Source organism: Scatophagus argus, chromosome 15, assembly GCF_020382885.2.
Source record: "Scatophagus argus isolate fScaArg1 chromosome 15, fScaArg1.pri, whole genome shotgun sequence".
NCBI classification, from domain to species: domain Eukaryota; kingdom Metazoa; phylum Chordata; class Actinopteri; family Scatophagidae; genus Scatophagus; species Scatophagus argus.
The window spans coordinates 19,131,697-19,149,159 of record NC_058507.1 but is presented as its reverse complement, the minus strand read 5'-3'; the positions used below and the strand labels follow the sequence as shown (position 1 = coordinate 19,149,159).

The window sequence follows — 17,463 nt, the reverse complement described above, 5'->3', positions numbered from 1 at the left end:
TCCCTGGTGGTCTAGTGGTTAGGATTCGGCGCTCTCACCGCCGCGGCCCGGGTTCGATTCCCGGTCAGGGAACATGTGTTTTAGGCACTACAGAGGGTGGTGAGGACTGCAGAAAAGATCATCAGATCACCACTACCAGCCATTCAGGACCTCTACACCTCACACTGTTCCAGAAGAGCAATAACCATCATCAAAGACCCCACTCACCCAGCACATAAACTGTTCTCCCTACTACCATCAGGGAGGCGCTACCGCAACATGCGGTGCCGCACAAGCAGACTGAGAAACAGCTTCTTTCCACAAGCCATCAGACTCATCAACACACTGATGAACACTCCATGAACATTTCACGACATGTCACTTGCACTTTACTCTTTGCACCTTACATACTGCATCCTACTGCACATACCGGTATGTCCATTGACTGTACTTCTGCTGCTATGACTGTGTGTGTGTGTGTGTGTGTGTGTGTGTGTGTGTGTGTATTTTTATTGTACATAGTTGTATCAGGATGTTGTCCTTTACTGCACACTGTGTGTGCCTGTTTTGGGTGTATGGGTATGGGTGTGTGTGCGTGTGTGTGTAATTATTGTCACTGTCTTACCTACATGTTTAGTTTTTACTGCACATTGGAGACTGGTCAAACGAAATTTCAATTTTCTGTGCTAACCCCTGTTACATAGATCTTTGACAATAAAGTACACTTTAACTTTGACTTTGACCTGTCAGTCGTTTTCAAATAGGCGATTTTGTCAGACATCCGTGTCATTGCCAGTCGGGCTTAATATAAAATGACTCAAAAATGAATAAAATGACTTACCTCTTAGCTTCATGAATACCAGGGCATTAATTACTGACGTTGTGTCATTTTCTTGTATAACAACCATTCACTTTGTCAGTGTGAAGGCAGAAACAATGTAAACAACAGAACAAGCAGACCCGTACGTTCAGGGTTACCGCTGACAGGTGAACCACTATGAATGTTTAGTTTTCCCACTTAAAACTGTTGTAATTTTGTATTGTGACCACTAGAGGGCAGCAAACGCTCATGATTTAAAACACGTTTATCACAACCATTCACTTGGCAAGCCAAAGTGCACTCAGTAATAGGCCCAAACACTTCCGATTTCTACTTTCAAAAAAGAAATAAATAAAATGTTATGTTAATACACATTTGGTCTCACAATATATTTCATAAAATATACACCGAGCTTTCCAGTTTTGTGGCTTTATTGCAGTTGATACAACTTTATTGCAAGTGTCTTGACAGGCCTACAGTAGCCTACTTTTAGTTCTAGTTTTCAGTGACAGGACATGAGCCCGGAAAATTATAGGTTTTTATCCTAACTAAAGTGTTGTGTATGAATGGTAAAAACACAGTGTTTATGTAGGCAAAATGCTAACACAGTGTGACTGTAATTTTAAACACCGAATAAATATACAGAGGCGAAACTAACGCGTCTAATAGAAGAAAACCTACCTTTTTAAACCATTACAAAATGGTGTACGTTAAAGGGTACAGTCCTCTAGTGGTTTAATATCAATATTACAGTAAAAAAGACAGCTTTCTAGCACAACAGGCTGCTTTCTTGTAGTACAGTCGCATTCTGCTGAACAGACTTGCATCTGACATTAGATTTGGCCATCACGTGATACACCGAGAATAATACTTCTATGGCTTATTCAAATGTATTCTTTCAAGACTGTCTGTTATACTTTTCTGTGTTCAGAACAATCATTCGATTTCACCAGGAATTATTTTAAAACATGTAGCTTATACTCAACATATCAGTACCTGTCACAGTGCACAGCCGACAGTATCATGGTGTTCTAAGACACCGATCAGAGACGATTCAAAGAAACAGTCAGTCCCTTCAATGTGCTCTGAATGAATACTTATACTTTTTTTGTGGTTCTTTGTCTTTTTTTCAGCTACTTGTCAATCTGATCTTCAGCTTTTCATCTGTCAGCACCACCAGCTGAGTGAAAATTAGTGCCAGATAGTCTTTTTTCTTTCATTTATTTTCGGAGTGATCAAAATGGGAAATTAAAAGGGTGATGATATTTTTCCATGAATGAAACAGGACAAATTCAGGTTGAAAATGATTTTTATTATTATTCATTTAAATTAACAAACACTGCTATCCATATTGCTGTTTTTTATTAATTTTGAATCATTTTAAACAGTTAAAGCATTTGGAAAAGAAGTAATAGTAGTTGAAAACAGGCGACAGACAGTAGATGACATGTACAGCAGAAGATCTACAGTCAATGGCTTTTCTATGTGTGTCGAGGGGCTCCAGAATATTTCAACGTACAGACATATCAGACTCGCCCACAGTAATGTTTTTGGTTATCATTTCACCTCTTTATGTTATCATACAGGATCAAATATTTCCTGTCGCATCCATTCGATATCACAACCAGTGATGTTAAACTCAGCATCTTCAAATGATAAATAGCCAACGTGTTCTTTTCAAAGTAGCAGCAGCTTGTATTGAATTGCAAAATCCTTAATAACCACAACTTTTACTCCTCTGATAACAAAAAGGCTTCGCACAAAGATGACATCCCCCCTTTGATCCCCGACATTGTATTCATTAGGAATGTTTGAAGTAAACAAAAAAGTCCCAAATATCGCTGTTGTGTCCTTCTCAGTGCACAGTATTGAAAACCCTCATCCCTTTAAGATACACACATGTAAAAATAATGAACAAGAAGTGCTTCATAGAACCTCAGAAATATTACATCTTCTCAAAGTGTCCTGTCTTTCATCTCAGGCCAGCTGTAGAGTCTTCTTATCCCTTCCTTATTGTCAAAAAGTGAACTGTGTCTGGCCCTTATTTGCTTGCACTAAGTTTCCACTGAGTACCTCGGCGCTGGCGTATGTTCATACACCCATAAATCAGCACATCTGAGTTCAATCGAAACATCATTTCTTTACTAAAAGTGACAGATTTACAAACACAGTATGAACAGGGTTGACATCATTGGCAGCTGGCGACAGTCTAGACCACAGTGGCTTTTTTTTTTTTTTTTTTAAATTGAGCAAAATCCCTCCTTTTAGACAAAGATGGACGAATTACAGGATAACATGTGTCATACAAACCTTTTTGGCTTTTTGAAACCTGACCTGCCCTGAGAGGCAGTGTTGAAAAAGGTTAGACCTTTATTTATGTAAGAAACAAAGAGAGAAGTGCAGAATTCAGTAGAAGAGGGGCTTGTTCAAACTTCTGTGTCTCTTCGCAGGGTCTGAGCAAAAAGGCAAACCTTTCTTGACATGACACAAAGTTTATCGTCCCTTCACTTATCGTACCACCTCTGCAACACTTTGGCTAGACCGTACGACAGCCTGAAGTCCTGCAACGTTCTTCACGATGGGGTTCTACTACACATGAGAGATATCCCTGACATCAATGTAAATCACATACACTTTGTCATAAACATGTTGTAAAGTTCAGGTACAGAATCACTGAGGAAAAGCACACCAATACTACTGTAAAGTCACGCCGCTATGGCAAAATAGAAGGTATAGAGTATTGAGGAACTAGTCATTGATTGAAAGTTGGCTCGTATCCTTTGAAACACTGAGGAGTGCTTTTGGTCACCAAGTGATGACCATTTTGCTTTTCTACAGGCAGATTAAGGAGAGGACAATGTCTCAACGAAACACTGTAAAATTTAATCAGCACAGGCCATAAATACAATTAAAGAGATGGAAATAGCGTTAGAAATGTGTGTACACTCTAAGTAGCGATTCCTGAATCAAGGTCCAAGTTATGAAAGGACATATCTAAGATGGAAAAAAACGATGAGAGGAAGTCTTTGCTCATTGTCTCTTTCTCTCCTCTGAAATTCCAGTAGAACGCTGACCTCGCTTAGTGATTTATTGATTCGTCTTGGCAGAGTGCAAGTGTCGGCCACATGGCTTTTTAAACATTTTCAAAAAAATATATTAAGAATGCGCTCTCTGGTTTAGTCACATGAACTCACAATTGCCAGATTTTGGCATGTTTTTCTTCGGAATTGTCTGCTCAGTAAACAAGTTGACACTCTGGAGTTGAAATGGCGAAGGGATGACACGTCTTAGGATTGGTGCACACGATTTTACAAACAAAAAAAAAAAAAAAATTACACTGAAGCAGAACAAGAAGAAACACATGGCGTAGCCCTTGTGGGTCTCCCTGCGGAAGGGGAAACGGCTCACATGGTCAGCTTGGTCTGGACTGTTGAATGTGCTCTTGGGTCTTTAAAAGACACTGGGAGTCGGGGGGCGCGTAGTTGATGCTCATGCTTGCCTTCAGCCACAGTGTTTGTTTCTCAGCTGCGCCGAGCCGAGCCCTCGCTCAGAGGGCCAGGAGAGTGGGAGAGTTGAGGGAGTCTGAGGATTGGTCGCCGCTGCTGCTGCTGCGCCGGTGAGCCTTGGAGCAGGACTCGGAGGAGGGTGAGGGGCTCTCGGGCTCCAGCATGCTTGGGTAGGTGAATATGAGGCTCGGGGCATTGGGTGTGGAGGCTGGGGTGGACGCTGCCACCACTGGTGTGTTCAGGCTGTCTCCATCTGTGCAGTACATCCCACCACTGACACCACTGCCACCCAGGCAGATTGGCTTGATGACGGAGTGCTGCTGCTTGCCCAACGCCTCCTCGTCATCCTCTGGCTCTTGCTTCACTACCACTTGGTTCATGTGAGCCCGGGTTCCCAAGTTGGGGCGCATGGTCAGGGGGAGGGGGGCGCACTGCTGCTGCTGGTGCGGGTGCTGGTGCTGGTGCTGCTGGTGCCCTGATGGCTGATGGCGCTCCTCGATGGGCAGCTTGCACACGGGATTGTGGGCAACCAGCATGAACTCCAGCTTGTCTTTCTCCTTCTGCAGGCTTTCGATCTCCTTCTGCAGGTCTGCTTTCTCCTCCTCCAGCTTCTCAGTCTCCTGTGAGGAGAAACAGGAAATAAAGTTGAGCACTTGAGCTTGAGTATGAGTAGATGAGTTTTGACATTATTTTGGAGGCATTTTCTCCTTTATCTGACTGCAGCAGTAGAGGGATATGGCAGTTCATGGTGCAGTTCATGGTCAGTACCAAACCAAAGTGTGAGTATGTGATGATTTGGGATAAGACTGAACAGTTAACCAAGAACTGCTTAACCTTTAACCCTTAGGCCACCAAGGCAAAGCAGGAGAGTTTAAGCGCAGTGAAAACAAATACTGTGACAACATTTTAATTGATATTTAGTGACAAAACTGCAAAAAAATTGACTGTGTGTCTGTAAAAATGATCGTCAGCCTAATCAAAGCTTTAGACACATTTCTTGTACGAGTGTTCCCCTAGAGGGCCAGAAGAGGGCAGTGTTTGTTTGCTACAGTTTCCTAAACATAGAAAGCAGCACAGTCAACAAATTAAGTCAAGAATTTGTCATGGGCCATTTAGACTTACTGTGCGTAATCTCAAAGCCTTCTGCTTGAATTTGGGTCTTATATAAGGACTGGGCATTGTTTGTGTCACTAAGATATGAGATGTGGATCGACAGTGTTTCATTAATGTGCCTCATAAAAGACAAAGACAGATTTCATAAAAGCTGCTTTGTCACTTCTAGACATCTCGCAGGTAAAGATAAGCCATCTAAGAACTTTGACTCATGGGCAAAGGTATGAGGAAATGTTTTTTAAAGGAGCTGCAGATATCAGTCGGATAAGGAAACACTGCAGGAATACTGCGCCTTCTTTCAGTGGAAAGGGACTCCTCTTTATTTGGAATTTTATATGTATATATATATATAGATATATATATATCTATATATATATATATAGGCGTGTGAAGACGAGAAGGCGTTTTTATTTTGTTTTCTTTTTTTCGCCTGGAAGTAATGGCTGTGGTGTGTGTGTATGTGTGTGTCTGTAATATGTGTGTGCACAGCATGGCTCTATGTGGGACTGTGAGACAAGCAATTGGCCCCTTTTACAAAATGCCCTGCATTCATGGAGACAGCTGCCTACAGCAAATTCCATTCCTGGGGGTTTTTTAAGGCCTGACAAGCTCAACCTCACTGTAATTCTGCTAATTAGTCCATTTAGTTGCCGTTACTGTCTGCCAGGCAGGGCAGCGAGACAGCCCTACCTCTGTCTACAGCTGCCTGAGACAAAAAGCTTTTCATCGCCTGTCATCTCTTCACTCAGACCTTGCACTCAGAGACACAGCAAGAGTCAGACCAGTAACGCAAGTTTGTAAAATTAGGTGTGGAGTTCAATCACTCATCAAAAAATGTGAACTCCTGCCAGACTTCTTGTATTCTCTTCGTGTAGAATTTTTTCTTTTGTCACTTTTTTTTTTTTTTGCCACTGGCCCAAAAATGATCAAGCACTGGTGTTTATTAGCTCAGAGTGCCTGCAGCATAACGGGAACACAATAGTTAATCACTTATACTGATTTGTGGCATGAACTCCCCCTAACAGATTTCTGTTTTTTTCTGATGGCTCCACTTTTCAGCCTTCTACTCACCCCTTGCAGCATCTCTGTGAGCTCTCGCCTGCGGTTGCGGCATTTGGCGGCGGCTAACTTATTCCTCTCACGCCTCACCCTCCTTTTCTCCTCTTCCTCTGGGGTGAGCTAAGGGCAAGTAAAGACGGAACACGGCAGATAAAATGAGCTGTTTGACAGACACGCACAATCAATATGAAGTCAGGAGCAAGAGTATAAACAAGAGCTACTGGTTGGCTGTGAGGAGAATAACAATGATATGAAGATGTAGAGTTAAGAGGATTCGCTTCTTTGCCATTGAACCAACATGTTTATTTAATGCCTTCTTATGAAAATAATAAGGTGTTTTGCTTTGTTTTCATATTGCTTTGTAAAATATCCTCTGAAGCAAAATGCAGCCTTAGATTTAAAAGGAAAAAAAAATTGAAATTATATCTGGTGAAAAGAAAAATGCCCTGGTGATCTTTCTGCAGTCCTGTTCCACCCACATCTCCATCCCAGGTGCCTCACCTGTTCATCCCTCTTGCGTCGGCCCCTGGCGTCTCCAATGGAGCGGATGACCCCGGGTCGAGCCAGCGTGTTGTGTCCCAGCAGCCCAGGCCCGTTGGTCAGGTGATGGCCATATGGGTGGGAGCGGGAGTAAGGGTTGGACATGGAGGTGATGACGGTGGGCTGTACCATCCACTGCAGGTCTTGGCTGGTCGTGATTGCATTGATGGTGGGTATGAAGGCACTGTTAGAGCCGGGCATGTCGACCCTGTACTTCTGGAAAGAGAAGGAATGAGAGAGATGTGATTAGAGGGGATCACATCTGGGAAAATTTTCCAGAAAAGTGGAGTGACATCTGCCTTTAAAGGAGCAAAACTGTCTGCTGGTACGACTCAATGCATGTAACTTAATCCCATCTAAGCATCTCAGTTAATATCTATAAGCCCTGCCTCATTTCACTCACAGCACAATCACAGAGACACACACCACCACCCACCATTATCAAATTCATACATTTTACACATTTCAAGCTTATAGTAATGATTCAAGCCGCACAGGCAAAACACTGTGTATGTAACCCCTGGAGTGGAACAGTGACACATGCTGTGAATCATGTGGGAAAGCCCAAGGTGTCCAGTGCATCTCACTTTACTACAATAAACAGGAGACAAAACACAGTGCTGAAGACGTGTTACACATGTCTGGACTGGCAGGAGGGTAAATATACACATTAGGTGCATATTTGAAAGGGCAGAGACATCATGTAAAGGCTCATATGGTAGCATAGACTCATATATTGTCTAGAAGGATAATTTTTTTTCCCTCTGAAATATAAAATCTTATAAGTGATGTTTGAGACAACCTTTACTTTGCTAAAATTATTATTTAAAGCTCAGTGATGCACTTTCCTGTAGTTGTGTTCACAGTATGTCTAATGCCATACAGTGATTCAAGACATGATTCTGGTCTTAATATCATGACTTCATGACACTTTGGCACTAACCCCGATTAATTCAAGTCTTTAAGGTTCTAATTTTAAATGTACAAATGTCTACAGTCGCCACAAATCTGTAATAATAATCTCCAGTATGCGAGTCGATCAGCATTACTTCATGTCTCTGGAGTCCACAAACAGACGGGCTGCCTGTCTGTGTGCGTAATTTACGCACGTCCCCATATCCCCGTTATTCCCGACTTTCCGTCGGATATCCCGGCAGTCTATTGGAACTTTGTTTATCTGGTGACTCATTGTGTTTGAGATTTGTTGAGCACATGTGAAACCCGGTCAGTTCCAGTAAAGGGGGAAGCAGCTAGTTGTAACAAGCCAGACACTTTGCCAGAATTTTATTTCTGTGATTAGAAACAATGAGTGTATGCAGTGGAGTGTGAAATACATGAACGGTGAGTGACGAAGAAGCCCCGGACTTGAGCTAATTAAACTTCTGATCTGATAAATAAATTCTAATTGTCTGCCTTCTCAACAAACCCCCACAAAGAGGTCGTGTTCCAGCTCGCTGTAATGGGAAACAGGCAACCAGCGTGTGATTACAGGGAACCAAAGCAATGATAGATGCTGGCCAAAAGTCGTTTACGGTATGTTGCGTGAGCCTGACGACGCTTTTCCACAGAAGTGCACTATACGCAAGACTTGGGTGCGGGTAAACAACATGCCTCTTCCCGGATTTATGTCCAATTATATTTGAATATATGGGCACGGCGGCCTCATAGCGTTACACTGGCACACATACAGTATATATAGGCTATGGCTCACTGAAAGCGTATGAAACCTTAACCTCTGATGAAATCTGTGAGGTTTTATGTAGGGTTTGATGCTTTTAACCTGGTCTGTCAGAACACGGCGCTTTCTTTTCTTTTCTTTTTTTTTTGCCATGTTCTCCCGGTCTGTGCGCGCTTCCACCTTGAGGAAATGTGCCATGTACAACACTCGACCCGCTGCGAAAATCAGACTGCAGTCTGATCCTTAAGTTGTAGCAGTTTAACGAGATAAATATCTGCCACAAATGCCAACTTTAACCGAATATCACATTTTGCAACAGCACGTCTTTGATGCGCTCCAAAGCGCCTTCACCGGTGGCCAAGAGAAATTGGACATGGTCTGCTCCTTGTGTTAATTGTGTAAAGCACTCTATGCCTGTTGCATTCTCTACTATACACTGAGGGATTTAACGTCCTCATAATGCAAGCATGTAAAAAGCGTCTCCAGTCGTGTCCTATCGAAGACACTTCGGCAGAATAATATTTTACGCACAGATAGAAAAGATGGGAAAGCCAGAACGAGATAATAGACTTGAAACTGACGTCTGGAAATCCAAGGCTTGAATTTTTACTGCAGCCAACAGCACACAAAGGACCACATCTGACACTGTGTAACATGCACGTTTCCAAGTTTAGTCTTATCATAAGAACCTGCTGAAAAATCGTGTTTATTTTTCTTCGTTGCCATTTGGATCCACGGCATGCGCGCCTGTAGGTACGTAGATGCGATATGTAATCAAGAGTATTTTGAATTATCGATTGTATTTCGATAGTTCATGACAAAATCCAAAAGGCATGAGTCCAAAATAGCAGTGCATAGATCGCGTCTTGCATCTGTTGAGTCACCGATGCAATCGGTGTCATTGGGTTCGTCGTATTTTTCCCAAGTGACTTAGAGAATTCCTAAATCCACACTACTGGGTTAAACCCGTAACATGATTAGAAAGCACATTTATAAGGTTGCGACTTAAAATTGAACCCAGGACAGATATATATGGTGCATTGTTAGAAGATAGTGTCGCGACAGCCCGGTGTTTTCTCGTCTTACCTGGTAGCTTGAGGTAGAGATCGGACTTCCGATCGTGCTGCTGCCGCTTGTAAAGGACTCTGGCTGGGCCGGAGAGGTGCTGCTGCCGCGGGACGAGGTGTCGTAGTTCCCGGAGTAGTCCTGGTACATGATCCAGGAAAGAGGAATATTTCAGCAGATGGTTTGGGTTCTGAAACTCTTTTTTTTTAAATCCTCGAAGTGAAAAGGCACCAACAGGAAAAAAAAAATCCTTTGACTCGAGACGTCGTTAATTTGGGATATCCAGAGAAGAGTTGGCAAAGACAAAGTGCAATTATGCTCCTCTGAACTAACCTAAAACTTCTCACAGATATTACCAGTCAAAAAAATATTGTCTTCTTGTGTCTTTGCCCTGCTTGTAAATGCTATTTCTTATTGTGCCTTTATTACCCTTGAGCCGCAGGTACACCTATACTACACCAGAGATCCTATCAGGTGCACAAACTTCAACCTAAAGTCAGCAGCACACCTTCAGCAGTCAAATCCAGTCGAGACAAGTGAACCTGCAGTTACAGAGTGACTCACGCAGGTTAACATTCGCTTTAAAACCTATTGCCTGGCTAATCTTCTCAGTATTTTCCGTCGCCTTGCCTACTACACATTTCTATCTGAGCTCTCTGCTGTTCACGGAACAGTTCTGACTTTTTTTCTTTTCCTTTTTACCACACTTCCTAGAGATGACTCACTTCAATGGCACTATGAAGAACTGCAACGGCTTTTCAACACCAACGAAACAGCCTACGTCACGCCAGGGCGTTGCGACTTCATCCAGGGAGGGGTCGATTCTGGATAAGGCAGTGAAAGAGAAAGATCCGCTGTGACCATGCTTCGCCCAGCGGACACTGGAGATGCACAGGAAAAGCAGGGATTCAGTACAAGTAGCTAAAATGTGTTTGGAGAGATTTATTTTTTGATACGGACGTCAGTGCCTGCTGTGGAGTTCACTATTTGTCTGACATGCTTTGGTCCATTGACGCATGTTTCCTAAAATGGGCAGTTGCGTCAGAGAGCGCGTGTGGGTTTCCTTGGTAAAGGAAGCGTCAGACACTGGAGGGATTCCCTCCCCTCGCGCACTGCACTCCGGACTCGGAGCTCTTATCGAGCGGGTCCCGGTCCGTTCACCCCCTCAGTGCAGGAATACGAAGATATAAACGCTTTGAAAGTGCGGACACAGAGCACACGGACACACGCCGGTTTAGAGTCGCGCGGGCACAGTAGGAGTGAGAACATGAAAAAACAACATCTCTTGGAAGTTTTCTATGCCAGAATTAAATCGATATCCGCATCTGTGCTCAGCCTAAAATGCTTAAAATGTATTGACAGCAGATAAAGATAGGCAGAGGGAGGAGAGAGGCCAGGCGCCTGCGCCATCCCCGGTGTTTCTACTGCTTGGAGACAAGCGAGCTCAACGTGCACCGGCTTTCATTTCCTAATTTCCTAATTTCCTAATTTCCTACCGTTCCTCTTAATAAAGACCACCCAAAATGATTGGACATGCGGCGGTTCTGCACAAGTGAACCTTTGTCTTATTTGCCGGAGACGCATTGTGCGTAATTTGGAGAGGTGGCATGGAGCGCAAATGGATGACACAAAATGCAGCCTGATCCCATGCATTTGGTCAAATGAATGTGGCCCACTGGTTGGGTCTACACAACAGCGCAGAACGGCTGCTTCAAAGGGATCTCAGTGAAATGTGGGCTAATTGTAATTCGGACGCACCTCATAAACAAGGGCACAGCGCCCAGAATGTGACACGTTACACGATATGACATGGCGTATTAAGTATAATCCAATCTGCTATGGTTCCTATTTTAATCTGTATCACCACAACTGGTTATGCTGAGCTCTCTTAAAGCTGTTCGCCGCGCATATCTTTGCCAGAAAGAGTCGCTCCCATCAAAAAGTTTTAGCTGCACCATTCAGGCGGGGAAGTTGTGTCGAGGGAAAAATAATCTGCAGGGGGTTTTCTGAGGTGACCAGTCGCCACGCAGGGACTGAGTTTATGCGCTTGCTCATAACGAGAACACGTCAATTACACTGTAGGTACTCCAGCCCTCCGATATGTCACCCTTTCCAGAGTTGTGTGTCATTTTCGCTACATTGCTTTTTGACCCGCGCAGTGATCTGTAAGTCCCTGCGTGGAGAGGCTTCAGAGCACCGCTGCTACCCCGAGCTTGTGGTCACGTGAAAGGCAACAGAAAGCACGCAGATGTTCGAGAAATGTTTATTTGAATGATATTAATTAATGATTAATGTTTATCATCTGCCAGCGACATAGCTTTTGAAAGGTAACGGCGTTGCTAAGCGACACCGTTTCTGCTAAATTGCTTGGGGAAATGTAATCTGCCATAGTCCTATAATTAATGCTGTAATATAATTTGAGATGCACCCACCGGCGTCTCAATTTTGGGGAGAGCAAGTTATGGCAATGTGACAGGTTCTGTTCCTGTACGAGTCCAATTTGGATATTTAAGTACATAATGAGATATCAGGCAAATATTAGAATAGACAACAAACAGCGTTATGTGATGCCTATCATTCAGACCTTATTGCTCCAACTTGTCATTAGTGTCATGCGTGCATGATGGCGAATGACAGATTCAGGGACTTATTAGAAAGTTGAGTGCCTCAGCAGCACTGCAGCGGCTATCGGAGGTCAGGTCAGGTGACAGATACAGGCTGAGGGGTCAGCGTGCGCACTGAGGCTGGCTGATCCGCAGGTGGTGCGCCACTGTCCCTCCATCACACACCATAAGGAATCAGCTCACAGAATATCTCATCCAGGATGCCGTCTACACAGGAATTATGTTCACTGACACACTATAAGCAAGAGGCTTACCTGGCCGTGGCCGACGTGTTACAGGTGCTCGTGACGCAAGAGGGTTGATGGCCCTAATGCTGCTTTCAAGTACCCGTCTGCTGAATCCCAGTGGGAGACTGTAAATAAATGGCAGTTTGGTGGCGCGTTTGGTCTAGAGTGATGAAAACAGATCCCATATTTAAGATGGATTAGGCTCAACTGTGCAGAGCTGCATGTAGCAGCTGTAGTACAAGGAGGAGAACATTTTGTTTTATTAATTTGTTTAAAAAATATATTTGCGTGGTTCACAGACAGACTAGAAAGATTATTCAGGTTTAACACCAACTTATGCACAGAATGTGCTTGGCTTCTGCTAATTACATTTTTAATTAAAATTTCACTAACAAGGACCATGCCATTGAATAGTTCAAAGACATTTGATCTGGAGTGACAAAGCTTTGGGATGGATAGGATGAGGGTAGCGTTCGGAGGGATGGTTAGGGGTCGAGAGGAGGGATGCAAAGAGGGTTGCCATGGGAATGAACAGCAGGAGTAGTGGAGTGGCTGTAGTGGTGTGTGTATATATATGACCTTCATAGGTCTGCATAACAATAATATTAAAAGAATAATGCTGTACAAAAAGCCAGAGATAACAGATGAAAAGAAAGCACTTTTGACACTTGATGATACTATGTGTGCAGCTTTGAGGCAGTACGAATACAGAGAGATGGGAGTTTGACCACAAACATGTTATATTTAAACAGTTTATGTTCTCTTACATATAGGCATACACATCACACATTCTCCTTAGGGTACTACCAGTGGTGGAGAACATCAAAGTACTCAGTACTTGAGTATTGCATTTAAACACTATTCTGAGGCACTTGTATTTACTTGAGTATTTCCTTGTTGTGCTACTTTATGCTTTCAGTCTACTACATTTCAACTGTAGGTCAAACATCTACATTTGTTACTTGTGGCTGCTCATTTTTGTTTTGCGGTATTGCTTCTTTACATAAGGATCAGAATACCTCATCCATCGCTGGCTATTTTGTTATCATGAGCCACCAGAGCCCCAAACGCCTCTCATGGTATGTAGTGTCGTCAGTGAGCATTAGCTCATTTGGATTGAATTTAGGCATGATTCAAGTGCATTTTCTGACACTGAAAAAAGCCATTCACAACTTTAGATTTTTGTGATGAATGAAACAGATTCAAATGGGGAGTAAAACCTACTGAAAGGTACATTCATAACATTCACAGTATCACTGATTGCTAAATAATTTGCAGCTCAGTGGAACAGAGAGGAAGAGGCTGTTTTATCTGACTCAAGTCAGCAAATTCAGGATCCACCATGATCCTGGTGTTGGGTCATTTTACCCTTACTGTTTTTGTCCTTGCCTTCTTTGTTTTCCTCTGTTTAGCGTCACTCACCTCTCTTGTAATACCTTAACCTAGATAATAGCTCAACATGATCTGCATGGCTAATCTCACAGCTCAGGTTCTGGACACACGCAGGCACCAAAGTGCTGACTAGGAGCATAGAGAGTGGGTTAAAGAACAATTAGCATGACTGACAGTGGGATTTATTGTTGTGCCAGTAGCCAGCACAGTTAACATGTTGTTTTATGATGCAATGCTGCAAAGAAGAAGTACTGCATGTCTGTTGGATTTACTACACGATACATGAAGCTGGGTAGACCAGCCAGTGAGCAACACTCGGCTTTTTCTTGTTCCCACACTGGTGACAATGACATAAATCCCATTGGAACTATCCCATATGACTAGGTTTGCTCTGACAATGCAGTGGCAAGCATGCGTTCTCTTGTCACAGTGTCTTGTGAAAGTTGGACTTTTAAATAGAAATCTAATCAGCAGTTTCATCAGAATGCCCACTGTGCAAAGAACATGGCTTTAAAAACAGGCTGGATGCCAAACTGGCAGACAGCTTTCGTGAATTAAAGTAACCATCCTTCAGTGATTTCATTTACTGGTTGCCTTGGTGACTCATGTGAAGAAGTGAAACACAGCAGCACAGAGGGATAATTTGATCATTCTTGACCTCTGGAGTGTGGGATTGTGGAGAGAAGAATATGGATTCACTGGCTGCATATCCTCCAATAAGGCCAATCACATTCAGGTATGCAAAAAGCATAGCAGCTGTTTGACAGCATCTTTCTCTTGGTGACATGCAGTTTGTCTGGACTGCACATGAACATGAGGCAGATCATTTATGTCATGCTACGTGGTTTGGCCTGAATGCCACATCCAATATGAAAGAACAATTAATGAACACAAGTGAATGCAAATACTCTGTGACAATTTCGACTGTGACTCTTAGTTGACTAATAACATAAAAAAATTATGCAGATTGGTGGCATTTAGTGACAATAATTAAAGAGGTACTCCACCATTTTACACATAAAGAAGAGAGATAAAGATCAGTTTATTTGCCATGGGAAGTACTACTCAGCATGTGAAAACAGTTGCATTATGTCTTCTGAGGATGATAACCCCAGTGACATCATCAGGGTTGTCTCGACATGGACTTGGAGTCAAATTTGTGGAGGATGGAAGTGGATGTATGGAATGAAGATATGGGCACTCACCAGGTCTGGATGGTCAAATGGAATAACAAACAAACAAAAGTTTAGCTATTCCTTTTTCAATATGTCTCTCACAGTTCACCTCACTGCATGTTAGTGCAATATTATATGGCAAAACTGTTGAAACAAGTTTCTCATATTTGCTTATTTACAACAACAACAGTCATGGAGCAACGTGATTATTTGGAGTCGTGTTTGTGTCTACCCTCTTTCTGTAGTCTATACCAGCTCCTGAAGGAAATGTCTGTCTCTTTAGCTGTTCCAATCTCCACTGCGTTCACCAGCTAATTGTGTGCATTTGTTTTCATGATGTCTTCACTGAAAATAGCTGATGCTAAACCATGAACTGAAACTTACAGTAAGGCTCTGCAGAGCTGAGAGGAGCTTCACAGTCAAGTGCTAATTCTCTGTAGTTTCATCACTTGGAGCCAGCCCTTTCGCTTGTCATAAGAATATCCATTACAGCTGCTTTAGCAGAATAAGAAAAACATTTTTGGACTTACATCTTCAGAATGCTAACATTGTTGGACTTTCTTGCCCAGAGTTTGAGGAGAAACTTTACACCAGTCTCATGTGTGTACTAAGCAACCAGCAGACAGTTAGCTTAGCTTACCCATGATCCATAACTTGTTGTTTTTACGCTTTGGTTTTGCGTACAGATGAAATAAATGAGCTAGAACATGAACAATAAATGATTTTTCAGGTGCTGCGGGCAGGTAAACCAGGTAAAAGCAGGACAATATGCGCCCTTGTATTTAATAAATGGGAAATTTAGTAAATGGGAAGGACTTGTAGTGATCTTCTTATCCAGCTCTTGGCAAGAAACCAAATATGTTTCCCAAAATACTGATCTAATAACAGGAAGCTGATTGATTTCGTAGGTATATACATGTTCCACGGTCTAAATCTGGGGGACAACCTAGTTTTTATTATGGCAGATATCAATATTGATACTAAATATGTCTTCCTGCTGAATATCAGTTATTTAAAGAGGTCCCTTTTAGATAAATATCAGTCCACGTAGTGAAAATAAAAGGCAGCAGTTGGGAGAGCTGCTTACTTTCATGCAGGACTCACATGTGGTTTAAGTGTTGCAACCTGAAACCTGCATACTCATCAACAGTGGAACTGATTCTCTTCTTACAGTAAATAAGTGGATTTTTAGAATTAGAATTTCTAGATGAGACAAATTAATTCTTTATTAGAGTTGTTTGCTGGACCTCAAACTAAAACAAGAGCACTGCTGGATTTGCTGTGAGGTGGGAATTAGGGGGTGGGAGCATCTTATCAAAGGTCACCACATAGCAACCGAATATTTCCTTGCTTGTTTGCTGCTGCAGTTAGTAAATAAAAACCAAGTGACCGCATCTGACTCAACTACATCTTGTATTCATGTCATTGTGCAGGTTTACTTGCTAGCAAATCTAAAATACATTTTGATACAATAGATTATAGTAAAACAAGGTGCTTCACTCTGTAATTTACCAGACAGCTCTGTTTGATCAAAACATTGACCACACTGAAATAGCCAAGTGGAGATTCACACACAGTATTTACCTGTGCTGAGCACACAGTACCTTCCAATCAACACACTCTTGACAGTAACTTCACAAGCATTAAGGTGTCAGTTCCTGATACAATGGAAGGAAGTGCGTCACAGACGCGCTGTACCTTGAGACAAAGAAGAATGGAACGCTGCTCGAGCAAAAACAGCAGAGACAGAAGGGGAAACGTTGGAGCATGTGATGGAAGAAGTGAACAAATAACAGGGTCTGAGCGGAGAAAAGAACAAGTGGTCGGGGGGACTTCTGAGCAGGCGCCGAGCGGTCAGCACAGCCACCTGCAGCTGACAAATAAACAGGACCCCGGTGTTTCTTCCACTTTTACTGGACTGCTTGTTCTCAGTGGAAGAAAACAAAAGTTCCCCCCTCGCCGTCCCTAGAAACCAGGGAAAGGAAATGTTGCTTGCACGACAAAAATGGGCTTTATAGCTAAGCGTTATTTTGTGTTGGTCTTCCTGCGTGTTGTTTTCCTCGTCGTTGGCCCGAACCAGTCAAATCAAATAGCATTTCTGAGTGACGCGTCTCAGTGCAGCCACAGTGCACACACAATGGGCAAGTTTATCTCACTCTGTCAACAAGGTTGTCAGTGTAATTTATGAGTATGCTGGTCTGAGAGCAGGCAGAGGGCTGTGCAGCTTGGAATGTTAATGGGTTTTGGTTGAGGAACTGAGTCGTCCGGCTGTTGTTTGACCTCAG

At 42.8% G+C, this 17,463-nt stretch overlaps 1 protein-coding gene and 1 non-coding gene across 2 annotated transcripts; one reads left to right on the top strand and one right to left on the bottom strand.

The window, feature by feature from the left end:
• On the top strand, positions 1–72 carry trnae-cuc. Its single transcript has one exon. It is a non-coding gene; the product is annotated as a tRNA-Glu (tRNA).
• Positions 73–2,090: 2,018 nt separating this feature from the next.
• fosl2 (FOS like 2, AP-1 transcription factor subunit) lies at positions 2,091–10,481 on the bottom strand. The gene is made up of 4 exons (XM_046412950.1): positions 9,782–10,481; positions 6,979–7,233; positions 6,490–6,597; positions 2,091–4,925 (listed from the first exon to the last, which is right to left on the bottom strand). The coding sequence occupies exons 1-4, from the start codon at positions 9,908–9,910 to the stop codon at positions 4,347–4,349; spliced, it is 1,071 nt and encodes a 356-aa protein (XP_046268906.1). The 5' UTR covers positions 9,911–10,481; the 3' UTR covers positions 2,091–4,346.
• Between the last annotated feature and the right edge of the window lie 6,982 nt (positions 10,482–17,463).

Excerpts from the sequence above, each read along its gene's own strand:
- fosl2 (XM_046412950.1), bottom strand. The coding sequence starts at position 9,910 with ATGTACCAGGACTACTCCGGGAACTACGACACCTCGTCCCGCGGCAGC. Across the intron at positions 7,234-9,781 it reads TCTCTACCTCAAGCTACCAG|AAGTACAGGGTCGACATGCC; the intron begins GTAAGACGAGAA and ends TTCTCTTTCCAG. Across the intron at positions 6,598-6,978 it reads GACGCAAGAGGGATGAACAG|CTCACCCCAGAGGAAGAGGA; the intron begins GTGAGGCACCTG and ends ACTTGCCCTTAG.